At 51.3% G+C, this 24946-nt stretch overlaps 10 protein-coding genes across 10 annotated transcripts; 5 read left to right on the top strand and 5 right to left on the bottom strand.

Moving 5' to 3' along the window:
• Positions 1-1110: 1110 nt before the first annotated feature.
• PFICI_07526 (uncharacterized protein) lies at positions 1111-5669 on the bottom strand (the record flags this gene model as incomplete). The annotated part of the gene is made up of 6 exons (XM_007836107.1): positions 1111-1338; positions 1476-1668; positions 1745-2179; positions 2262-2590; positions 2899-2986; positions 3289-5669. 6 exons carry the CDS (start codon positions 5667-5669, stop codon positions 1111-1113), a joined length of 3654 nt encoding a protein of 1217 aa, XP_007834298.1.
• Positions 5670-6911: 1242 nt separating this feature from the next.
• Positions 6912-8532, bottom strand: PFICI_07527 (uncharacterized protein; the record flags this gene model as incomplete). Its single annotated transcript, XM_007836108.1, has 4 exons — positions 6912-7132; positions 7193-8005; positions 8095-8280; positions 8511-8532. The coding sequence occupies 4 exons, from the start codon at positions 8530-8532 to the stop codon at positions 6912-6914; spliced, it is 1242 nt and encodes a 413-aa protein (XP_007834299.1).
• A 1929-nt stretch (positions 8533-10461) lies between these two features.
• On the top strand, positions 10462-12852 carry PFICI_07528 (uncharacterized protein; the record flags this gene model as incomplete). The annotated part of the gene is made up of 2 exons (XM_007836109.1): positions 10462-12348; positions 12523-12852. 2 exons carry the CDS (start codon positions 10462-10464, stop codon positions 12850-12852), a joined length of 2217 nt encoding a protein of 738 aa, XP_007834300.1.
• Positions 12853-13382: 530 nt separating this feature from the next.
• PFICI_07529 (uncharacterized protein) lies at positions 13383-14367 on the bottom strand (the record flags this gene model as incomplete). Its single annotated transcript, XM_007836110.1, has 2 exons — positions 13383-14224; positions 14277-14367. The coding sequence occupies 2 exons, from the start codon at positions 14365-14367 to the stop codon at positions 13383-13385; spliced, it is 933 nt and encodes a 310-aa protein (XP_007834301.1).
• Positions 14368-14874: 507 nt separating this feature from the next.
• PFICI_07530 (uncharacterized protein) lies at positions 14875-15932 on the top strand (the record flags this gene model as incomplete). The annotated part of the gene is made up of 5 exons (XM_007836111.1): positions 14875-14912; positions 14979-15044; positions 15100-15140; positions 15259-15766; positions 15851-15932. The coding sequence occupies 5 exons, from the start codon at positions 14875-14877 to the stop codon at positions 15930-15932; spliced, it is 735 nt and encodes a 244-aa protein (XP_007834302.1).
• A 782-nt stretch (positions 15933-16714) lies between these two features.
• PFICI_07531 (uncharacterized protein) lies at positions 16715-17420 on the top strand (the record flags this gene model as incomplete). The annotated part of the gene is made up of 3 exons (XM_007836112.1): positions 16715-16982; positions 17109-17278; positions 17340-17420. 3 exons carry the CDS (start codon positions 16715-16717, stop codon positions 17418-17420), a joined length of 519 nt encoding a protein of 172 aa, XP_007834303.1.
• A 344-nt stretch (positions 17421-17764) lies between these two features.
• Positions 17765-18889, bottom strand: PFICI_07532 (uncharacterized protein; the record flags this gene model as incomplete). The annotated part of the gene is made up of 1 exon (XM_007836113.1): positions 17765-18889. One exon carries the CDS (start codon positions 18887-18889, stop codon positions 17765-17767), a length of 1125 nt encoding a protein of 374 aa, XP_007834304.1.
• A 413-nt stretch (positions 18890-19302) lies between these two features.
• On the top strand, positions 19303-20454 carry PFICI_07533 (uncharacterized protein; the record flags this gene model as incomplete). The annotated part of the gene is made up of 1 exon (XM_007836114.1): positions 19303-20454. The coding sequence occupies one exon, from the start codon at positions 19303-19305 to the stop codon at positions 20452-20454; it is 1152 nt and encodes a 383-aa protein (XP_007834305.1).
• Positions 20455-20767: 313 nt separating this feature from the next.
• Positions 20768-21069, bottom strand: PFICI_07534 (Mitochondrial import inner membrane translocase subunit TIM13; the record flags this gene model as incomplete). The annotated part of the gene is made up of 2 exons (XM_007836115.1): positions 20768-20926; positions 20986-21069. The coding sequence occupies 2 exons, from the start codon at positions 21067-21069 to the stop codon at positions 20768-20770; spliced, it is 243 nt and encodes an 80-aa protein (XP_007834306.1).
• An 899-nt stretch (positions 21070-21968) lies between these two features.
• PFICI_07535 (uncharacterized protein) lies at positions 21969-23062 on the top strand (the record flags this gene model as incomplete). Its single annotated transcript, XM_007836116.1, has 3 exons — positions 21969-22064; positions 22120-22214; positions 22288-23062. The coding sequence occupies 3 exons, from the start codon at positions 21969-21971 to the stop codon at positions 23060-23062; spliced, it is 966 nt and encodes a 321-aa protein (XP_007834307.1).
• Between the last annotated feature and the right edge of the window lie 1884 nt (positions 23063-24946).

Raw genomic sequence — 24946 nt, forward strand, 5'->3', positions numbered from 1 at the left:
GGTGGGGGGATCCGATGTCCTTTCCCCCTTCTTATTCAATGCAGCGGTTAAAATGAAAAGAAAAATCGGGTGGTTGGGAGGGGATGTGTCAAGAAGGGAGAGAAAATGGACCGATTATCGAGCCAACTCTCCGGGTCAATCGCGTCTTTTACGACTTGGGACAGATTGGCCCCATTTTTCATGAGGTAGTTGCCAGTGAGAGAGAGGGAGGAGTGTGGCCTTCTTTGAAAGCACTAAAAAAGAGGGCCATAGATTCAAATCAGAGATGGGAGATCGAGATATCGTTAGCCCCCAAGGACGTGCTTGCTCAATTTTTGCTATCGTCAATGGTGTTTCGGCAAGAGATAAGTCACTAGACAGCTCCAAATGGTGTCACCACACGAGAGGACTGTAACTTGGGAGTGTTGTCACTTGATCAAAATATTGATGTTTTGATGAATCCTATTGATTGCCACTCTGTACGCTGTGAAGCATAGTCAAAGAGGGCCGCTTGCGGAATCCCCTTAAGAGCATATTGGGGACACCTGTTTCCTTTTCTTCTTCCGTCCATAACTAGGTACATATGTTGGTTTCTTCTCCCTCTCCCCCTTTCTGGCTCTTCAAATCACAACCCTCTGGACTATCAGGGGGAGAGCAAACAACAAAAACCGGATGAAAAGCAAATGCACACCAGACCAAAACGCTGGTGGGTATCGACCTGAAGAAATTATGTCTAGAGAATCGTACGTTTGCCAGCTGGTCGTACGCCAAAGAATCCTTATGGAGAAAAAGTCAGATGACCAAGATATGAACTTGATCATCCTACTGTTACAGGGCAATAATAGTATCGTCGAAGTGGGTGGGCTCTTCTAGAAAACGCTCAAGCCCCATACGGTTGTGGTGATTGTTGTTGTTTTCTACTTTGAGCCTGGCAGCAAGCCAGTAGGCAAAGCGTTCCTTGGGTTAGAGCTTTATTCTGATGAAAGCGTTTGGGTTTGGGTCAAGTTTGCATCGTGCTTGAGTTTCTCCAAAAATGCTTGGAGTGTAAACGTGTTCTTGATGGATGAGTCGCATGGCTTGTACGACGCGGTTGTGCAGCAGCACAAGAGAGGAAAAGAATAACAATACTGGTTAGTCCATCTGCATGGACGAGTCGTCTCCTTGCTGACTGTTTTGCGGTGTTGCCTCTGAGGTGGTGGCAGCTTTGGCAAGTAGTTTCTGGACCTGGACCGTCATCTGCTCTAATTGTGCGAGCATGGCTCTAAGCGAGTTTTCATCGTTTGTGGCCAAGTTACCACTGTTGATGGAAGTGGCATTGCCTGCAGCGATCAGTGACACAACAGCTGGCGGAGCGTGGGACTAGAGCGAGTTGGTACGTGGTTAGCACACTCAGTCAACAGGTTGACAGACATTGTCTCCGTCTCTCTCTCGCGCCAGAATGGCAGTGCCATTAAAGTTGAACCAAGAAGAGTGTGAGAGGAAATAACTATACTTACAACCAAGGCATCGACAAGGTGGGATACACCGTCGGTGCCATTACGGAGCTGGTATAGATTAAGAGCAGCTTGTTGTTGCTCGACACTGCGAGAGGGGATGGGCAAAGCGGGGTTGGAGGAGCGGGACTCTGGGGTTGCTGCTCCTGCTGAAATGCGCCGTTGCTGCTGCTGCTTGGCTCGGTTTTCATGCACACTGTGACAAGATTAGCGTCTTAGCGAAATTGGCCGACATCCCCATCCTCCTCCATCCATTGGCACCAAGCACTTACCGAGACAAGAAGTCCAGCTTGATGCCCTTCTCGGGCAGTCTGTAGACGCGTCCAAAGTCTCTACGAGTTGCCGTCCACGTGTCTTCGGCATCGTCGTCATCTTCCTCAACTTCGATCCAGCCATTATTTCGCATGCCTCTACTATACGCTTGCTCAATGACTGGGGCGTTTTTGAGCTTTCGGAACTTGTGTGCTGGGCCGAGGGATGTCATGAATGCATCCTCCATATGGCAGGGGCAGCGCCAGTTGCGCAGGACCGGGGGCACTGCGAGAGGGGGGTCCAGACACTCCAGATGCCAATTGAGCCCGCAGACAGAGCAAGGAATGATGGGCCTATTGTTGGTGGCACCTTGGTGACATTGATGGCATAGCACGGCACCACCCTCTGCAGAACGGATTCGAAACCAGTCAAAGTCTTCTACAACACCCTTCTTGCTAGGTCTGAAGAAGCAGAGGTATTGAGTCAGCTGACGAGTTGCACACTAGTGGGTGGGATACACGAGGGAATAATTCTTACTTGGGTTTGGTACTGGTGACCTCTTCGTATTCGCCATCCGGGCCAGTCTTGACTCCCTCAAAGCACTCGCGAATGTCAAGAGGTAGTCGGAAAGAGATGGGATTCTTTCTGTCCAGTGCGTCGAGCAGTGTTCCAAAAGCGCCGCGGTGGCCCGTCAACTTCTCTGGGAAGTACTTGCGAGTGCATTCATGACAGTACCATTCGTCTGGCATGAGATTCTCGTCGATAGGAGGATCGATGCAGAGAAAATGGAAAGAATAATTGCATCCGTCACAGCAAACCAGTTCACCACTGCCGCCGCACGTAAAGCATGAATCGTCATTCTCATCCTAGTGGATCCTGGTCAGCATGAAGAACTTGGGTCTGGGTCAGTAGGCTTCTGCCATCGGGTCCGGCAAAAGCGGGAACAACGGGTGTCGCCACTGGGGACAAGTGTTCGCAATTCGTGCGCAACCAAGTGTTTCACCACAATGCCTCATAATCTCCATCACCCCCGAAACTGGTAACATGAGCAAGTCGGTGCATTCGCTCTCAAGTCGTCAAGCTCAGGCAAACGGGGGGTTTTTTTTTAATGCCCCTGCCCCCTTCCCTTTTCCCTTCTCAAGACAGATCAAAAAAATCAAGTAGTGGGCCTTACCTTATCATGCTGAGGTCCTCCAAACACGGGACTCGGCCGCGAACTGCCACGAGGAATTCCCGCTGCACCTCCCTTCTTCTTCATGGGCCTAGATAGCAAAACAATAGTCAGCAGATGTACAAAGTAGACCCAGAGTAATTATGTGACTTGAAAGGCCATGGCGGGCAAAAGGCGCATGCTTTCAGGGCACAAGAACACCGAAATGCACTGCTGCGGAACCTTCTGGTGCTGTGGGTGGTGGTGCCAGCCAGCCAGCCAGCCAGCCAGCCACGTTGGGCCTGCGCCAATTGAGTCTGGTGGCCTCAACAAAAAACCAGTCTTGTTGGTCCAAACGCGCCCCAGTTCTGAATAACCTGAAGCCATGCGAAATTTCAACGGGAATTTACTTACGATGTCTTGACACGCAGTCCTCCTCTTGGCTTCTTTGCAGGGCGAGGGTTAGATGGCGTTGCCGCTCTGGAACTGCGCGCCGATGAGGGGGGCTCCAGGTCAGGCCGGAGAGCGGTGGTGGGCGAGGTGGCCTCATCCACGCCTTCATTGTGTCTCTTCTTTGCCCGGGCCGCTCGCAGAGACAAAGGCGGAGCTGGAGTCCTTACAGAACGCGACCTTGCAGCAGGCAGCGGCGTTGGCAGCTCCTCCTCCCGCGGCTCCGACGACAGGGGAATGCGGGTGAAGCTGTCTGCCACGATGTCCTTTGTGAGCTCACTCGTCTTCTGTCTTGCAGTCACCTTGTCCTCAATGAGACTTTTCTCAAGGAGAAGACGAGCATCATCAGTCTCAACAGTCTTGATAACAGTCTTGTTGGACTTGACCGACGGTTTGGTGATGCGCTTCTGTTGAGATTTGCCGTTGACCGCGATGGCGGTGGGCATGTCCGGGTTCTGTTTGGACGAGCGATGTTGGGTGGTGTCCGAAGAGGAATCAAGTTCGGGGGAGTGGTTCTTCTTTTTGGACGCGGGTTTCTTCTGCCGGCCGTTGATTGGCTGGGCTGCCTTGGTCGGGGCTGGGGCATCATTTGGCTCGGCAGTGCTAGGGCGCGAAATAATGCCCAGCTCCTCATCCACCTGATCCATAAATTCATCGTAGTCAGTCAGCGCATCGTCTGGAACACTCGAAAGAGACGAGTCGCTGCTGACAGACTGAGAACGTTGCCTGTTCCTACGCAACTTGCCTGGCGACTTGAATGGCGACTTGTGCGGAGACTTGTGAGGCGATTTGTGGGCCTTGCTCTTAACTCCGACCAAGCCGCCGCCGCTGCCGGTGACACTGCTGGTGCCAATTGTCGTGGTTGCCTTGGCCCCATTTTCTGTGACAGTGGCGTCGTCCTCGCCAGTAGATGAATGAGCTCCTTCTGCTGCTCCTGCTTGTGCCAGGGCGGTAAAAGAGACTTTAGTTGCCGGAGTAGGAGTTGTCTCTCTATCTGACATTGTCTTCAAGGCTGCCGCAAGTGCGGCAGGCGCGTCGTCGAGTAGAGGTGTCACATCATCCATGTCAATGTCGCCTTGATCGTCGAGCCTTGGCCTCTTGTGTACATGTTGGTCAAGGTCAAAATCGTCGACTTGAATCTTGCCCTTGGTCGGCGAGAGATCCATTGTCAGTAGAGCGCTGTAAGGCGCGGCCCTCGGCTTCTGCGGGGTGATGCGATGCTTGTTGGATGAAGGAACCCAGTAGTTGAAGGCTTTGTTCTCAGACTTGCCGTCCTTTTTTCGTGCTGCCATAAGGCGGTTGAATTCAGCCAGTGCGTCAATGTCAGCTCTTTGATGAAAGACGTCCTCGAACATCGAGACAAAGTAAGGCTGCTGGTGGTAGTCGTCGTAAAGGGTCCGTAGGGCATAGGCAGTAGGATACCGAAAGTGCCGCAGCGCTTCTTCAACTGCAACCTCCACGATCCTATCCACAGCTTCCTTGCTGTCGGGCTCTCTGTGCACCGAAGGAGGAGCAGTGAAGAAATCCGAATTGTCTATCGTCGCAGGTTCGTGTTCGTGCGCATGCTCAGGCAGCATGTGCTCTGACTTGAGTGCAACTTCTTGTGGCTGCGGTGTCAAGTCAAATGTAGGCACCGTTTGATTTGCTTGTGATAAGGAGGATTGTGTGGGAAGTGAAGAGTTTGAAGAAATTTCATTATTTGTGGGGGTGTGCGAAAGAGATGATGGTGAAGAACTTTTTGGGAGAGCGGTGGTGGCTGCGTTGCTGCGGCGCCCAGCACGACCAGGACGCGTAGAGCCAGCGTTTGCAGTGTTTGCAACGAACCCACCCGACGAGCGACGACCCTTTGCCGTTTTCTTCGGTACTGGCATGTAATCATCGTCGTCGTCGTCATCCAGTCCGTTGATCGGATACACCGGGCGTGTTGGCGAGAATGGTTCTCTGTCTGGTGACTCTATCGTCGGTACGGCAACAGGCTCCTCCACTACTGGCGTTGCCCTCGCTGCCGCACCCGGCTTCTTGAGCACAATCTTTCTCACTGTTGGTGTCGGAGCAGCAGGCGCAGGTGATCCCTCTCCTCCAGCTCCTCCCACTGGCGTCTGCTGCTTCTTTGCATGCTTGGGCAGCGTTCCCAAAGGCGCCATGTTTTCCACTACGCCGCCACGCATCAAACCTGCCTCCTGAAAACTCGGCTTGTTCTGCACGGGTGGTTCCAGCCATCGCTGCAAGAACTTCCTCTGCCCATCGGTCGTGACACCCTTGTTATGGCTTGCCGGTGAGCTCGAGAGGTGGAGCGGACTCGAGAACCGCGAGCGTGCGGACTTTGAAGTCGTCGACGGCATCATAGCTGCTTCTTCGCGGGCGTTTGCCCCCCTATCGTCCAAAGCACAACAGGCATGCAGTCGTCGTTCTTTTCGCGCCTGTTTGCACACTTAGTTTCGCGATCTTGTTGCGTATTCAGGACGAAATTCACTTACCGCCCCTGCCGATGGCCGTTTTAACGGATTGTCGGCGCGTCCTGACGTTGCTTGCGCGCGGCGAAGGATGGGAGAGTATGGGAGTGCCAAAATCCAAGAGTGGCACACGGAGAGACGCTAGGACATGGGGGCTCGTCCATTCATTCCTGGAGGGTCCGCAACTCGCGACCCCCGTCTCACCACACAAAAAAACGCGATGCTCTCGCGTTCTGATTTATTTTGGAAAATGATTCTTTGGGGAAAATTGTAATTGATTTTCCAATTTAATATTGGTGTTGTTTTTCTATGTGTCGTCTTCTATTTGCCCACGTGTAAGTGTGCCCGGGTTGGGCGGGCGTTTCGCGGCAAGCCATTCTTTTTTTTTTTCTTCCTCGTTTGGACTTGCTGCCGCTCGACAGACCTGTCACCCGAGGCGTCCGCGTACCGCGTGGATCATGCGCGCCTTACCTTGGAGCATTGACGAGGTGACCAACCACCGCCATGATTGGAAAACTGTACAATGCAATGGCCAGTTTTTGTCCCTTCTTGTTCATCTGTTCCATAACTATTCCCTCGTAGCATAAAGAAACTCCATTCTCCCGGGGGCCATGAAATCAATCAACTTCTCCAAGCCAACTTGGTCTGATGCTTCGTGAGCGAAATAGTTCAGATGATAAAGGGTGCAGCAAATACAACGTCACGCTGTGGAATTTGGCCTCCTCAACGAACTTCCATCACCTAGTTCCAGATGTCACCGACCATGGCCAGCTTATCTGGCTGTATAAGAGAGATCCCGACAAACCAACAACATTCGCTTGCTGCGATAAGGAGAAAGAAATGCCAGATGCTTTCCACTTTGATCATTTTTTGGCTGTAGTACTCTATCTGGGCTAATAGTTGGTTGATCGGCCGAATTCCAGTAAAGCCTTAGTACGTGAAAGTACGAAAATGCTCAGGCCGGCAAGAAAGCAACGCCCATCAAATGCGGCCCTTGAGTGATTCGACGATCAGAACCAAACTTGCCCGAGTATTTTGGTATTTACAAGGCGTGACTCCTCATCACAGCTTGAAACCCCAAAGAGTATATCCTGGCATAGGTACGTCTTCGTCCTTAGTACTTGGATGATATCTTTACTCGTCGTCGCTCTCCTCCTCACTCTCCTCGTCCTTCTTGGCAGTCTTCTTGGCGGGCTTCTTCTTCTTCTTGTTCTTGCTCTTGCCCTTGTTCCTTGCCAGGGGCTGCTCAAGGATCTTGAGAACCTCCTCATCGGTAATCTTCTTGTCCGACTGGAACTTGTCCAGGTCCAGAGCAGGGGGGGCACCAAGCTTGGTGATGCCGTTCTTGGTAATGGCTGGAGCGAGTTAGTTTTGGTATTGCCTCTTCATGATTATCTAGGCGCTATTCAACTTACCGACAGTGGTGAGCAGGCGGGCTACGGGGGCGTTCTCCTTGTCACCGACAACCTCATACTCACGGAGGAAGCCGTTACGGGTGCACTCCATGGCACCGAGCTTGGCGTCACGCTCACTCTCAAGCTGCCTCAAGCTGAAGGGGAACTTGTGGAACTTGGTCTTGACGTCGTGTAGCAGCTTCTTGGACGACGGGCGCTTGGCAATACCGCTCTCGTTGGCAAGACGGTGCAGCGTCGTTCTGTTCTCGAACTTCTTGACCTTGCCGGAGCCCAAGCTGACACCAATCTCGACACCCCAGACCTCGCCCAGCTCAGGAGTACCATCACCACGGGTGCCCTCGCTCGGCGCAAGGACAATCTTCTTCTTGTCCTCGATCTCGTTGCGGCCAAACAACCACGAAGTAGTGCTCTCAACCAAGTTGCAGTCGTAGGTCTTGACAATCTTCTCTAGGAGAGCAGTGATTCTGGCTTGGGTGGGAGCCTTCTCCTTGGCAGCCTTGGCCTTCTCCTCGTCGGTACCGGAGGTCAGTGTTCCAGGAGGGATCATCAGGCGCAGGAGCAGCTCGTTGGCGTAGTGTGTAGCCAGAACCAGGTCGGCCTCACGTCCAGTGACGACCTCGGACTCCTTGCCCTTCTCCTGAGCGAGCACGGTTCCACAGACAATTGTACCGAATCCATCGACCTGAGCGCCGAGCTGGATCTTGATGGGCTCGCCGGCCTGGATGGTCACGTTTGCCTCGGCTTCATCGGAGGAAAGAGGAGTGTAGGGCGTGACAAAGGCGGCAGGGGAGACAGTCGTCGGGTGGGCGAAACCTGAACAACGCACGTGAGCTGGAGAACCACAACGGGGAAGGGAAAACGGCGCGCTCGCTGAAGCCGCCAGGTTCAGCAGAGAGACTGACCCTTGAACTTGGTCTTGGCGTAGACCTTGGAAACCTCCTCCTCGAGGATCTTGTCACCCTTCTCGCAAATGGTAACAATCTTCTCGCCAGGCACAATGAGCTTGGAGACCTCGGCGAGCACCTTCTCGGAGATGCCACCAGCGGTCTTGTACTTGGTGAGGGTGTCTGGGTTGTTCAGACTGTAGTCTAAATACGGGCAGAATGGGTTAGCTAGCTCTCCTTGCCCTTTGTCACGTCGATACCGACTCGTGTCATGTCATGGCATGGCAGCCAGAGCAGGCCGGAAGAATGTGATTCAATGGCGGGGTAGTTCTTCGTAGTTTCTCAAGCTATGCCCAGGTGGGGGTGGAGGGCAGAATGAAGCGTATGTAGACTCGGGCGGACAGTCCTCGATAGACAGAAGGGTATATACTGACCGATAACTTCCTTGTCGGCCATTTTGACGGCTGTGATGTGTCAAATCAAGTGAGTGAATTGGATTGGGGAAAATGAATCCTGTATGACGGGGTCAACGAGGGGTGAATGAGAGGAAAGGCCCAAAAAGACGGATGGACAAGGTGGTCCGGTTCTGGTCCTCTTGGATTTTGGTTTTGCATTATTGTTGCTTTATTTGCCCCGCAATTGTGTGGGAGCTTAGTTTCTGTGAGCGTCGCGGGCAGTACCGTACCTAGGTCAGGTATGTAGGCAGGTAGGTCACAGGTTGGGCAGGTTCCAGTCCATTTCCGCGCTGCTCCGGAAAGTACAAGCACTGGTAATAATAAGACAAGGTACTTGCCGAGCTGGTGACGTCTGCCCATTGCCCTCTCTCTGCCCACTGCGACCACAGGATGGAGAGTTCCACTCTCAGCAAGCCTCAGCTCTGGCCGGCCCGCTGGCCAGTCTGGATCAGATTGTTATTCGTTGCTTTATTTGCACAGAGGGGCTGGAGAGTTGCCGCATGTGTATGATATCGGTTAGCAACAGTCCACGATGTCCTTTGATGGCGAGGTAACAGGTCCAGCACGCGAGCTCTCGCATCTATAAAATAATGAGTTAGACAAACAGAAGATTAGTTTCATATCCACCTGTGTCAATACAGATTGAATGCATATTACTTGTGCATATAGACATTTACTCTCCTTTAAAAAAAACTTATATACATGAAGTGCTGAGCAAACCATTACTTCACGGCTTTGGACTGCATATTGATACTATATATCAGCTCCATATAAATATCAAACATTGATGAAAGATGAAGGCGTATAGATATGTTAATTTTTCAGACGAATATGAAGCATACAGTCCTTGTTTGTCATGATGTAACCTATTTTCTGTGTCTTGAATAAGCCACCTGAGCAATGGAATGCACGGTGGCAAGATGTGTACAATTTTGGAAATTGTAATCGTAATTTGGTGAAGCTTTGAAACTCGACTTAGGAATTACCATGAAATAATGAGAGCTATAACTCAGGACTTTGTTGTGGCATTGCACAGTACATCTTTCGGTAGTACATCGAGCCAGACTTGGCCACGAATGCGCCTCGCTTGAGATGCATACCTAGTAGTCTTCAAGGAATACACAGGTATATAGACACAGACACCACATTATTGTTTGCAATAGAGAGTATTGGCTATACAAATTGAACTATTTCATGACTCGTGCTTGCCCGCCATTTGCTTCAACAATTATGTTTGATATTTAGTCTGTGTTTAACTGACAAGAGGCAAATAAGCGAGTCGGGACTAGGCAGATGCTAGGTCTTGCTAACTTTGCCGTTTAAAACCGTCATCCGGGAACAGGCAAGACATACCCGTGGACCTTATGCAAGAGAAAACGATACCATTAATGGAATTCCTTGAAGCAAGATAGTTTGGAAGCTGATTTATGTAGACACTTGGGGGATTCTCTATTTCTTCAAAAGACATGCTTATGGGACAGGTAGCTGTCTGCTGGTTGTATATGGCACGGAATCCCTATATCGTACAGAGTACTTGATTGACCCAAGGGCCAAGGTATCTAGCACGCACGTCCCCCCTTTCCTCAGTTCACTCATGTACTTGCCCTTTGGCGGCAGCTACCGCCTGGAAACAAGTACTTGTCTCGAAATAGGCAAGGCCTGGCGCGAATCGCGTGGCAGAGTCCCCAAAGCTGCTTGTTCATTCGACAGCCCGGCCGCTCTTTTTCAAATCAATCGCGACCTCCAAAAACCATCTTCGCCAACCCGCTCGCCGCATTGCCCCAATATCAGTAGTCACGACTTTGCAGCCCACCAGAACAGCAACCCATCGCCCTGCGCATTCGCTGTCTGACCATCGCCGATACTTGGCACAATCGCCCGTCTGCGGTCGCTACATGTGATCGATTCGCGACCCGCTGCCAATTCTCACATGGCGACCAAGCAGGACTCCGAGATGGCTTCTAGTGCCACCACGACCGGCGGTGCAGCTGCATCATCGTCATCCACATCCAACGCCAAATCCGAGCATTCATCCACCTCTACGCCCAATGGCAAGCCCGATGCGCCTGACGCAAACCCAACCGCCATGCCGGTCCGCGACAAGGAATCCTTCAAGCAGACTCTCATAAACCAGTACATCACCCGGGACCACCTACACGCGGCTGCCATTGTGGACGATCAGACACGCCTCAACAACCACAACAAGGATAGCTACAAGAAGATTGCCGACTACAAGCTGGTCCGGAACGAGTACCGCCCGTGGTTTCCGCCCGCGCGCCTGTATGGCGAGGGCTACAGCGGTTACGGCAACGGCCGGACAGAGATTGGGGGGCCAGCACGACTGCTATATCCCCAGCACAAGCCGCGGCCTGGCAAGCGCACAACTCCTGCATTAAAATGGAAACGCAAGGATATGAAGCAGCAGGCGGAACAGCATGAAGAACTCGTGCCCATACGCGTGGACGTTGACATGGACAAGATTCGCCTGCGCGACACGTTTACGTGGAATTTTCACGAGCGCCTTACGGCCCCAGAGCTTTTTGCCATGCAGCTCATTGAGGATATGGGACTTAAAGCGCCAATTGCTCAGCCTGTCTATGACCAGGTGACCATGCAGGTGAAAGAACAGCTCAACGACTTCTATCCGTTTGTTTTTTCAGACGAAGATGCTCTAGACCCAGAGCTACCATATTCCGCTTGGAAAAATGACGAGATGCGCGTTTTGATCAAACTCAACATCACCATCGGTCAACTCACTCTTGTGGATCAGTTCGAGTGGGACATCAATAACCCGCTAAACTCGCCCGAGGACTTTGCTGTGACCATGGCCAAAGAGATGTCGCTTAGCGGAGAATTCGTCACAGCCATTGCGCATTGTATCCGCGAACAGGTTCAACTCTTCACCCGCAGCTTATACAGCATAGGTCACCCATTCGACGGTCGCCCGATAGAAGACCCTGATTTGGTTGCTGCATTCCTGCCTTCGCCGTTGCCCAACGTCTTCAGACCGCAACAACAAGCCAAGGACTACTCGCCATACCTCTATGAATTGTCTGAGCAGGAATTGGAGAAGAACGAGGTTATCTTCCAGCGAGAACAGCGACGCCAAAAGCGCGCAACAGTGAATCGGAGAGGAGGTCCCTCTTTACCCGATCTCAAGGAGCGGCAGAGGACGATTCGCACTTTAGTTGTATCGTCTGTGTTGCCTGGTGGCGTCACCAATGTTGACGACAGCACTTTGTACAAGAGAGTTGCCGGGACAGCTCCTGGCCGCAAGGGACGCGGTGCGCGGGATGATCTCTCTGATTCGGAAGACAGCGATGATTCCTCCCCCGACTCGCCAGCAGCGTTGCAGTTGCAAGGAACTGCCAGAACAAGGGGAATGCGCGGTGCTGCCTCGGCTGCTGTCTCTCGTATGGCAAATATCGGGCGCTCTGAAACACCCGAAGCGACGCTGCATCATCACGAAACGAGGACTTCCCGGAGATTTGGCCGCGAACTAACGAGAGAGATGACCGAGGAACCTTCGCAAATGCTTGTCGTATTGAAGGTTGGAAAGGACAAACTTAGAAAGTTCTTCCGCGACCAGAAAACAAAACATAGCACGCCATCGGGAGCTCAGACACCCTCAATGGCCCATACCCGAGCACCGAGTGCTGCTGCCTCAAGCAGCATGCCGCCTCCCCCGTCTACACCCAAATCTTCAAACAACGCGGCACCGACTCCAGTAAAACCCGGCCCAGACGCTCCGCCCCCCGGACAAATCAGCCGTGTAGAAGCTCCTGCTCCCACGGCCGCACTTCCTGTACCCCCTGCTGTAAGACCCCTTGCTCACCCTCTGGGTTACTCCCAGGGCCCCCAATTTCGATATCATAGCAGTCACTATGATCTGTAAAGGGTTGAACGTAGTCGGAAGCCCTTTTCAAATGTCCCCCTTTTGACCCCATTTCTTGGCAATATCATCAGAATGCATACTTACAACAAAATACAGCCCCCAACTCCAGCCTGGCTCGATCAAGCACTCAACGCGTGGAAAGCCACGGAAACGTATGGAAATGACAAGTTTGAGGGGTTGATGCGTTATAGCGCAGTAGATACCACAACGAATGGGCAGATTCCCATGCCATCGCCAGGCGAGATACCATCCCACGTCAAGTTCTACTTCCTCCCACGCATCAGATGCCTCGACTGTCCTGGCAAGCTCTACACCCCAGGACCCGACATGACCGCCATCAACTTTGAGGTTCACCTTAAGAACAAGGGTCATCGAGACAAGGTGAACGCACGTTTGCGTGGTAGCCAGACTGCGAATAGCGAATGATTTTGACGAGTGTGTTCATAATCGGCTAGCTTTATAATTGCCTCATCAAGCAATGATTTGAATTATCATGGCCATTGTACATAATGTCAGCAGGCGGGGACTCCCCTTTTCCTTAGTCGCGCATGTCGGTGGTGATGGGTTTTTGTCTACAGGATAATTTCAAGGACACGGGCGAATTGCGGGTCAAGGCCAAAGACCCACGGAGTTCAGGTGTAAAATGGAAGCGACGGGCCAGTTTGGCTGGGTACGTACGAATTGTATATGTATTTGCGTATTACAATTGACAATAACAGTATCCCCTTGATTGGCATTCCAGAGTGATGAAATTTTCCTACTAAATGCAAGCCAAAAGACAATCAATTCTGACCACAAACCAAGGTAATGCACATGCGACTCATCACCCTTGTATCTGTATCAATGTGAAGGGATGCTTCCTCCACGGGCCATATTCCAAGCTGTTCTTCAGAGTCAGGTGGAAAACACAAGGAAAGAGAACAAGAGACAGTGCCGACACTTGGCCAATCCCTCCTTCATAACTTTGCTTTGCCCTCCGCACTATTCATCCTCTTGCCCTCGTCGTCTTGCTCCGCCACGGTGAGCGTGGGCAAGTGCTGTGGCATGATGCGTCGGGGCGTCGCACCGGGCACAACCGAGTACTTTGAGAAATCAGTCACACCGGCATCGGAACGTAAAAAATCCTCGTCGAGCTCCAGCCGGCCATTGACGCTGGCGGCAGGGGCACGCAACATGGCCAGGACAGCGTCGGAGAAGACAGTGGCACGGCGCAGGTCGCGGGCTTCGTCGGGATTCCTATCCGTCATCTTCTTGGTGGCGCCGCTCTCAATGGCAACGGCGGGCCAGATGCTGGTGATGGCCATGCCGTCAAGATTCTGCCGCGCAAAGTCCATGGCCAGCCCCTTGGTCAGGACGCTCATGCCCACCTTGCCCATGGCGTAGGCCGTCTTGCCCCGGAAGAAGCGCGAGTAAATGGGCGGGCTGACGACGATGATTCTTCCCGTCCCACGTTGCTTGAGGTGCGGAAGAGCCTCTTGCACGACGCCGTATAGACCCTCGATGTTGACCCGTTGCATCAGCTGGAAACGCTTAAAGGGTGTCTCCTCGACCGAGGCCCACCATATGGCCCCAGAATTATACACGAGGGCGTCGAGGCGGCCGTAGTGCCGGATGGTCTCGGACACGAGGTTGCGAATGCTCTCGTACTCGCGTGTATCCACGGCAATGGCCACGGCATCGCCGCCCGCCTCGATAATCTCCCGTGTCACTGTAGAGATGGTGGACTCTGGGGAGTTGGGGTCTGGCGGGAAAGGGTGGACTTTGGATGCGTCGCTGGTTGACTTTGCTGCGACGACGACTATATAGAATGAGTCTTTGTTTCAGAGTCACTTGTGCTTGAGAAAGCTCACCTGCATATTGGTTCTTAGCGAGATCAATAGCAATCTGGCGTCCAATGCCCCTGGAAGCGCCTACAATGAGGGCAACTTTTTTGGAATCCATTGTCTGCTGTTTCAACTCGGACTATTTTTTGCTGTTGTATGAGCTACATGATCTTGCCGACAACCAAGCCTACGTTATAGTACTGCCCTGGCCCCTGAAACTTTTGAATTCTTAGATACCTCCAAAGGTCAGAATATGAGTAGCACAGAGACCCGAACTCACCGTCGGCGTTGATGAGTTCCCGATCAGTAATCTGGGTACCGCCCCGGCGCTTGTGATGGTGGGGCCGCCCTGCCGGCAACCGAGGTACCCCAAATGCAGACACCTATACGACCTGAACTTGAGTGTCATATTCCGCTCCCAGGCGTAAACCTTCTTGTCTTGGGATTAAACTTTGTGCTCGTCTCACATCACTGTGGGGGCCTTGATACCATACTTATTTTCTTTGCTCATTTACTGCAGATATTCGTGCTCGGACTACCTGAACGGTGTCCAGGGGGGTTCATCAACGCCAAGAGACACATTCCCACGACCGGATCACAAATCAATACAGTCTCGACGTGCATCATGCCTGGTCGCATTGAGATTTATCTCGACGTCGGCAAGTCATGAGTCCTACACTTTATCGTCTCCATCCATGACTAATTGATCCGATCAGTGTCGTTCTACAGCTACATAGCCTTCAAGCAGGTGATCGACACATGGTCGACCCTCGAGGCGCATGGTGTAGAAATTGAGTATGTGTGAATGTAGTGAGAGATTGATATTGGTCTCATGATTGACGGTATACAGTATCAAGCCGGTGCTCCTGGGTGCCATCAATGCTGCAACAGGTAAATGATTTATAACCTTTCAACGCTTTCAATCATTGAGTTGGTCTACACTCCACCGACAGCCCAAGGGGTACATCTTGCTCGACCCTGTTGACATGTCGTTGACCCACCAACCCAGGTAATAAGCCGCCGTTCTCGGTACCTGCCAAAGGCAAATATGGCATTTACGACGGCGACCGGAGCCAAAAGGCCGCCGGGCTCCCCGAGATCACGTTTCCCGATGACCTGATTGCCATATCCCGGACCCAGATTCCGTTGCGGGCGCTGCACTATGTCAAGGCAACTTACCCGCGCGAGACGTACCTGACGACGTGGCACTACCTGCTGCACGCGCTCTGGAGTCCAGAGAAGCAGAACATTAGCGACGCGGGCGTGCTGGCAAAGGTCCTGGCCGCAGCGCCCAAGGGCTTCCGCGGTCCCGGCAGTGTCAATGCCCAGGAAGGGGGGCACCGCCTGTTTTCCGAGAGCGAGGTTGCGGCCATTATGAAGGCGGCTAGCGAGGAGCAGTGGAAGGATGCGCTCAAGCAGAGTGTCGAGGAGGCGCTGAAGCGGGGAGCGTTTGGGGCTCCTTGGCTTTGGGTTACTAATGACAAGGGGCACGGCGAGCCTTTCTTTGGAAGTGACCGGTAAGTGTTAATATGATCATCACGATACCTTTATAACGACGATGAAGAATATGATCTTTTGAATATGGGCTGACACTATTTAAGCTGGCATTTTGTCTACGAGTTCTTGGGGTTACCACATCAGAAACTCAAGCTTCTGGGACCCGAAGGAGGAGCAAAGTTATAGTTCAATGACTATTCTTACAGAGCTATTACCAATAGAGGTAAAATTCTCGTAACAAAATACACGAATCGGAAGAATTATTCTAAATATATCCCATCAAGCTTAGGAATACTTCACTCCACGCGAAATTGTCGGCCATGACTACCTAAGCTGGTGTGTTAAGGTACTTATCGACATGTGGACATGATATCTGCTCATTATTTCTATTCAAACATAATGCGAAATTACCCGTGAAAGATATGAACTGTTACCGTTAATATGACGGAGAATTTCTCAAAGGCAATCCATACTATACAAACTCTTAATCGCTCGACGCAGGGGAAGTGCTAAAATGCTCGTTTTGGTATCACTTGCTAACTTTTCCCCTTCGTTCCTGTGCAATTGTTTCTAGTAAATAAATTATTGCCTTATATCCGGTCACCTGCCGCGTTACCAGCCAATGGAAATCATATATCGCTGTTACACGTGGACTCCTGTTTTCGAGGTACGATTTAGACGTGCAGTAGACCATCATAAGATGTACGTCATAGTAGACGGCCCCACAGGAGCGCAGCCCGTCTTGTTAAGAAACAGGGTCTTGATAGTTTGACGGTCGTCAAACGGCGTCGACCCTTTCCCCTGGGATAGTAGAATAAAATAACATTTTATTCCCAGGGATTATTGTTTGAAACCTCCGTAAGATCCGTTGCTACCAAATATAGCGAGAGTGCCACGGAAACATAGACAAAATTGCCACAAAGCCACCGGCACCATCCGACGACTTATAAGCCACCGGGTCCACAGCCATGTCGGAGCAGGAAGCCGTGAAGGAGGCCGTGGAGGGCCAGGAGCTGTCGGCCGAGGGCAAGTCCCGGTTCGGAACCAAGGAGAAGCTCATCAAGGATCTGACGGCCAAGCTCGAGGAGTCCAAGAACCTGGAGGAGCAGTCGGTCAAGCTGCGCGAACAGGCCGAGGCCCTCGCCGAGGAGAACCCAGAAGAGGCCGAAAAGCTGCGCGCAGAGGCGGGTGAGCTCGAGGCCAAGGCCAAGAAATTGATCAAGACGGCTAGGCGGAGTGAGTTCATGGTCCCATTTTCCTCCCCATGGATCTAATGTCTTTTTTCCGCCGTTTCCTGCGGCGGAGACATTCAAAAGTGTCTTGGGATAGCTTGCAGCTGATACTAACTCGATCAAAAAAAAGTGCAAAATGGGGCCTTTCAGGGCGGCGCTGCAGGAGCAGGCATTGGGGCCGGTATAGCTGGCGGTCTTGGAACCGTGGTCGGCAGTCTTGTGGGAGGAATCGCGGCGATACCGACGACGGGCTTGGGAATATTAATCGGAGCTGGTACAGGTGCCATTCATGGACCCTGGGTAAGACAAACACCTCTCTTCTCTTCACAATCTCTTTGATACTGACGACAGCCGTAATTAGGTCAAGCTCGTAAAAGACACTGTGCAAGAGGAGGATGAGAAGGCCGAGAAAGGTGAAGACAGCAGCGATGGAGAAGAGTAAGAATCGATAAACATTTGCATTAATTTCGTTTTCTCTTTTCTCAAGGCGCTGAGTTATCGACTCTTTGGAGGATAAAAGGCCAGCAGTCACTCTGGAATAGTTTGTACAATATCCTGTTTCTTCAATTTGATGGCAATTATGATTTTTAATTTAGGGAAGAGAAAATGAATTTTCTGAAAACTCACTTCCCATCACGCATAGCTATTTATAACATGGTCGACTAATGGAATAACAATTTTGTTTATTTGCAAACAGGTATCTTGCTTAATTAAAAATTGCAGGACATGAGACCAAAAAGCAAGGTCTCGTGATGCTCGAAATGGGTATTCCTCCCTTCACAAGCTTCACTTGGGCCGGGTATCTGACCAAAGCTTATCGATGATCTGAAAGACTGCCGTAACATTTCGGTTGACCGTCCCATCAAACTGTGCGCCCAACTTTTGTTGCATCTTGTCAGGATGCCAGCGAACTCTTTCGTCTTTCAGCCGTGCTAGAAACTCCTTCTCGCCAATCTCGAGGGGGTCAAGGCCTTTGATGAAGAAATCCCTGACATTCTCGCTGTTGATGCTGGATGGGCTGCCATCGAGGACTGGCCAACTCATGGCTTCGACTGTACCGTTCCAGTCTGACCACGCCTGGGTATACTCGTCCCACTTGACCTTCCAGCTCTTTCGTTTTCGTCTTTCTTCACCACGCCGTAGACTTTCCTCCATTTCCTTGGTCAGTCTTCGCGCTTCCTTTTCCTTTTCATCCTTTTGTTTCTTTTGCTCTTCCTGTCTTGCCCTCTCTTCCAAGAGCCCTTGATGCGTCTTCTCCCACATTTTCTGCCGGACGTATGCAGCGTACTCTTCGTCGTCCATCTGCTCGAGCTCTCCTTGTGAACCGGCCTTTTGATTCGAGTATACATGGATTGGTTGGCCATAGACACCCTCCCAGTAGTCAGCTCCCTCATCGTCGGCCATGGCATCGAAGAGGGACTCCCGAAAGGCAGTCTCAGGACTCAGTGGCGGGGGGCCATAAGGGTTTGGGGGTGTAGGCGAACGGCTTCTAGAACGCTCCCGCCGCCGCTTGTGTCTGTGATGGTGTCGATGGCGCCTATCGCGGTGGGTATCGCGGTGTGAGCTTTCTCGATCTTTTGTCTCATGGTCATTGGCATCCTCAGCGTCATCCCGCCGCCGCGTCGAAGTATGCCGAGAAGTACCCTTGTCATCATCACTGTAACCTCGTTCTCGGTGTCGCGAAGATCGATGCGATCGTCTCTTTGACTTGAAGCGGAATTTCGATGATTTGCGCTCGCGGTACTCTGGCGCTGCGTCTTCGCCAGTTTTTATCGTAGACGGTTCTTCAGTCATAACATCCTCTTTAGGCGAATGATGCTCTGGCCCCTTTGCCGATGGCAAGGGTGGCTCTGCATGGTTGATGGAAGCCAAAATATGCCGCCTCCTGGGCGACGACGGCTCTGTTGTCATGGCGGGAGGAGCATGGTTTGTGTTTTTAGAAGTCAGACTACGCGTTTCAACGAGACTGTGTCCAGGTTGAGTGGTGACTGATGGAAGGGAAACCTCGAAATGACGTTAGACAGCTAAAGGCGGGACCTGGAGATCTCGGATAAGGCTTATCGATTGTGCCTGCCGCTCTGCAGTGGGGCCGCCAGCACCTTGGACGCGCTGCTATTTCAAGGCAAAGCTTGGAACGAGAGCTCCGGGGGATAGCAACCAACCTGAACCAGCTACAAAACGGCCAATTCGTATATACAAATCCGCAGACTCCGACACGGTTGGCAGCAACTCTACTGGAAATTTAAACACTCGTCTTTCCGCAAGTCTGATTTATATTCTTCGTAATCACCGAGCAACGTTGGATTCAACGACAAACCGACGTCATGAACAAGCCAGGTCTTTCGTACGGCCTCAATTTGACCAAGAAGCCCGGCGTAAAGGCACAGCCCGCAAAGACGAGGCCAGGTGGTATTTTCGGTGGCGGCGATGATTCAGACTCGGATCACGATGAGCCTCAGCCCACAGCATTCGCCAAATCAGCCGCAAAGTCGAAAGCCCGGCCTGGCGCGCCGCCTTCTGCACCGCCCAAGTCCAAGAAGCCGCAAGTTTCCATGTATGGCGATCTTTCGTCGGCGCTAGAATCGCGGAGGAACGCAGAGGCAGCCGAAGAGCTTGATCCATCGATATACGACTACGACGGCGTATATGACTCGATAAAACCAGAGAAAAAGACGACAAAAGAGGATGCCGAGCGCCGGCCAAAATACATGAAGAATCTCATAGCTTCGGCAGCCGTCAGAAAGCGCGATGCACTTATAGCCGAGGAAAAGAAGATTGCACGGGAGCGCGAGGCTGAGGGTGAGGAATTCGCAGACAAGGAGAAATTTGTGACCGAGGCCTACAAAATGCAACAAGAAGAGAACCGGAGGCTCGAAGAGGAAGAAAAGAGACGGGAAGAGGAAGAGGCGCGCAAGAATAAAGGAGGCGGAATGACGGCATTCTACAAAGACTTGCTGAACCAGGGCGATCAACGACATGCTGAAATGATGAAGGCTGCCGAAGAGAGGGCAAAGAACGGACCTCAGGAGGACGAAGAGGCGCCGAAGGAGGAAACGACCGCAAGCGCCACAGACCGAGCAAGAGAGCTCAATGCAAAAGGTGGCTCAATAGCCATCAACGAAGATGGCGATGTGGTCGACAAGCGCGAATTGCTCAAAGGAGGTCTAAATCTTGGAGCCAAGAAGAAGCCAGAAGTTCGCCAGGCAGAGAAGAGAACAGAGCAAAAAGACGACCGCAGTTCGAGGGGTAACTTTGGTGCAGGCGGTAAGAATGCCATGCGCGAGCGTCAATCACGAATGATGGAAGCACAGCTAGAACAAGCGCTCAAGAGGTCCCTTGAAGCAGAAGAGGAAGAACGAGAGCAGGTTGAACGTGCCGCAAAGAGTCGAAAGACCGAAACTGAGATCTCTAGCGCCAAAGAGAGATACTTGGCTCGAAAGAAAGCGGCAGAAGAGGCAAAGAAGAATGGCTTGTAGTCAGTCAATTAATGCCAAGCTTGAACTGCTGCTGTAGCCATTAATGTTATCGCAACAAACCCTGAGTAGTATGTGCCCTCTCTTGGTCTCATGCACACTTTTACCGTGTGAAGCTTGAGATTATGGTGATAGTACAGTTTATTCCAGTGCCTCTATAATGGACATCATTCCTTTTTAAGGGTGTTCCTCCCAAGGTATAACTTATACAAAGTATTGTACATTGAATCAGCCGGGTCGGCAGAACTGTGTATATATGAACAGAGAAGCTGGGTTCGGGGTCCTCGTCATGGCGTTATGTCTGTCTTTTAAAGATCTACTCTCCTCGCTGTAGCCTGCTGACGTATGTCGAGCTGACTTGGTTCCATGCCGACATGTACTTTTCCATGCACTGGGTGAAGCAGGTGGTCTCGCCGCTCGATAGTGATGATCCGGGCTTGGGAACGCACTTTTGGAAGCAGTGGTCGTTGATTTTCTATGCGAATGTGAGTTGATAGATCTACTAACGCAGGCGCACAACTTTCCATCTCGTACCTCGATCAGTTCTCTGGCATTGGTTATGGCGTACTGAGACCGGACCTGCTTGATGACTTCTTGCTTGACGCTTTCCGAATCCATTTTGGGAGATTGTGTGTTTATAATTCGAGTTGCAAAGCCGGAAATGGTTGTGAGCAGGATAGAGGAGTTGCCAATGCCGATAGAACTCAGAGTTAGGTTGCGGATAGTTTGAACACCAGAAAGACTTTCTTCAGTCCAGAGACGAAGCTGTCATTGATGTCAAGGCTTAAGATATTTCTCTAGCGCAAGGCTTAGTAGAGGTACCGCGGTACAGCACCGCTATCTGACTTCACCTTCTATCAGCACACTGGCAAGACTGGGCCTAGCACAAGATCCGTGCACTGATGGATAGCACTGGCGCTAGCCCCATCCCGATGAACAGGGGTAGCTTCTTGGTGAGACGAAAGCTCGCAAGCTGGCCACTTTGAACTTTTTGGAGTAGGGGTTTCGTCCGTTTAAGTGAATATGTCCCAAACCAATCTGAATATAGAAATTCAAGTGCAGCATGTGAGTATGAAGGTTAATGTAGATCCTCGAAATATCCTGTACCATAATATGTTCCACTGAACAAAACGTGCACATGAATGATCACATAGATTCGAAATAGTAGTAATGATACAAGTATTCTCCGAACTAATCTTGTGTCACGTATAAACACAGTTGGACCTACTCAAATGGAGGCTGTGTCCGATTAGAAGCTAACAGGGATAAGTGCAACTTACCATCCTCAATCTGCTCTACGTGACTACATTGGGTAGAGGCCAGCTACGTACACTCAGGCCGTTCACGAATTCAAACGAACCTGCTGCGCAACCACTCAGGCCATTTGCGCCGACTTATGTCCAGACGATAATTTCCTTTTGCCTCTTCTTCGACAACCTACCGACTTCCATTCAACTTCTCCTTCCTTCCTATCTTTTCCTTGGCCCAACTACTTTCTCTCTTGCCACATCTGAAAGATGAGGTGGCTTACTTCACTTTCGGCTCTATGGCTGGCTGCGACCGCCAAAGCAGCCGTCAGCCACGACGACGACGGCAACATTCGAAGCATCGCGGTAGGTCTTGACAATCATGTTGGTCTGTTTGATTGCTTCTGCTGACAACCGATAGCTGCGAACCCATACGCTACAGCAGCCCTACCTTGACTCGGACATGGCTAGTCGGTGGTATGACTTTGGAGGCGACGCCATTGTCCGAACAGATTCGTACGTCACACGACCAAGCTACATACATACGGGGCTGCTCAGTACATGTGGGACTGACACAGACAAACTACAGATACATTCGCTTAACATCGAATCAACCCTCTCAAAACGGCTGGCTGTTCTCTCGAGTACCCCTGACTGCCACAAACTGGGAAATCGAGGTCGAGTTCAAGATTCACGGGAAAAACCAGCTTTATGGCGATGGCTTCGCTATGTGGCTGACGAAAGAGCGCGGGAAGCTCGGCCCGGTGTTTGGACACTCTGACGAATTTGAGGGATTGGGCATCTTTGTGGACACGTACAAGAACAACCGCCCTGGTGTTGTGTTCCCCTACGTCATGGCCATGGTCGGCGACGGCAAGACCAGCTACAACAAGAACAACGATGGAAAGGACGCCGAGTTCGCGGGATGTTCCGCTCGCGGTATCCGACACTCAAGTGTACCCACCAAGCTCCGGTTAACCTACTTCCAGGACAAGTCCCTGAAGTTGGAATTGCAGTACAAGAAGGAAGACGACTGGGCCCTCTGCTTTGAGACCAATGAGCCGCCCTCTATTCCTTCCGTCACTTACCTCGGATTCAGCGCCGAGACTGGCGAACTGAGTGACAATCACGACATCATTTCCGTCAAGGCCAAGAATCTCTACACTCCTGGCGGTCAGTCTGGCAAGTCGTCACCGGGCAGCGGTGGTCAGCGCAACCGAAACAAGAGTTCCGGCCCCAAGAAGAGCAGCGGTGGCTGGGGATGGTTCCTGTTCAAGTTCCTGGCCTTTGGCATGGTTGTCGCTGGTGCCTACGTCGGCTGGACTGCTTACCGCACCAGCAAGCAGAGAACACACAGATTCTAGGTTCTGAGAATAACCTGCAGACATGGAATTGGGGTTTGTGATATCCATCGCATCCACGGGGACAACCAAAAAAAGGGGGAGATGAAATGTCTATACCACCAGCATCAAACGCGAGAGTTTATTTATATGTGATTTTCTCAGAAATTTGTGGTCTTGCCTGTCGGGCACCTGTCACTTTAGGCGCAATGGTTGTAACGGTTGAAAATGTCAAGTTCAAACATGTGAAAATGTCAGCTCCAATCATGAACAGGCGTGATGAATCAATGTGAACATTGCCGGTCCCTGAAGGTCTTTTGCATACCAACACTGCGCTGAAGTCCATCTGAGGCAAAATAAGTCCTGCTTTGCCAGCTTGATCATTTTACATTGTCGGAGTGCATTGGTTTGTTTTTCCACCGAGTCAGTGGGATTCTGGATATCTCGTAACTTATTTGGCAATTCGTACGTGAGAGCAAAATAGCTCCAGCCATGAATATTACTGATGCCTCGAAATAGTCTAGTATAAAAGCCCACGTGGCTTATGATTCAGTTTCGGTGCAGATGTCAGCCCTTTTGATGGAGACGGCAGTCTCAGGTTTATATTATTTGTCCTGGAACAGACGGACGGACCAATGGTCAAGGAGATGGAACAATGCATTTGGTTGGAACAAATTCCGTAACCAAATCTGAGCTGCAGTATGCCGAAGCGGCTGTCTGCTTACTTACAGCAGTCGGCCGACTTTTCCAACTACATTAGGTATCTCCCACCCGACCTGGACGCTGGCATGCCTGAGAAAGGGTTCAGCACTAAGCGAAGCGGCCAATTGTCCAATGAGGAGGCTATGACGACGATTTTCAGGAAGTCTGGGCGGGGAATACTCGAAGGGCAACCCCACACTCCACGGCTAACTCGTCGCAATCCATCACTCTTTGGTGTAGCGTGCCGTAGGGCGGCGAGGCCCATGATCGCTCGAGACTCTGGGGTGCGCCCTCTAGATAATATAGTGGACAAGAGACTTTGAACGGACACGACGGCAGTATTCATAACCACAGTATCTAGGTTACATGAATCACCAACCATCCAACACCGACTCGGACTACTATGTAATGTCGTCCTTAGATGCCCCCATACAGAAAGAATCCCTGCCATTCACGCGTATCACACGTACCAAAAAAACACACCTACATTAAGGTATGGACCACTACATGAGGTAGAGAGTAAGCAGTAGTCATCATCCAACTCTACGTCGATAACCGAATTGATGATTTATTTAGATACGGAGAAGAGAAACGCCCTGAGAGTCCCGTAAATAGAAGGACCTTTCATTCTCTTTTTTCTTCCTTGCTAAAGCCCAGATGTAGCAAGTCCAGTCACAGAAGGATTTCTGTCCTCGGCGACTCTCGTCCGTTCCATCTGCTGCGCCTTCTTCTCTTGGAGAAAGTCACATAGCTTAATGTATTATGAATGATACCGCAAAGTCTCGGCTCCAGTTCAATGTGATGTACTATGTAATGCTAGGTAATGTGTTGTAGAGTTAGACTGCAAGGTATCTTGCAGCACATAGCACCACTGCACACTACACAGCACACTGGGTTGAGTGTCAAGCACCAGACACACGCGGACAACATTAAAAGATACCTACACGTTATGTTGGTTTGAGGCGTAATGCACTCTGCAGGTCGAGAGCGCCTGGGCGTCCACCCTGCTAGTGGGCGGGTACGTAGGTCCAGTGGCAGCAACACTGCAGCCCGCGGCATGCACACCTATGTTACCTACAAGGTATGTACCTACATGGGTAACGTACAGTATTCACTGCATGGCTTCGTTTCTCTGTACCACAAAGGGAAATACGTGTGTCTGTTCTTTGTGAACCCCGCGGCTCTCTTGTCCCATTGATCAAGAAG

The sequence above is a fragment of the Pestalotiopsis fici genome (genome assembly GCF_000516985.1).
Source record: "Pestalotiopsis fici W106-1 unplaced genomic scaffold PFICI_Scf_5, whole genome shotgun sequence".
NCBI classification, from domain to species: domain Eukaryota; kingdom Fungi; phylum Ascomycota; class Sordariomycetes; order Amphisphaeriales; family Sporocadaceae; genus Pestalotiopsis; species Pestalotiopsis fici.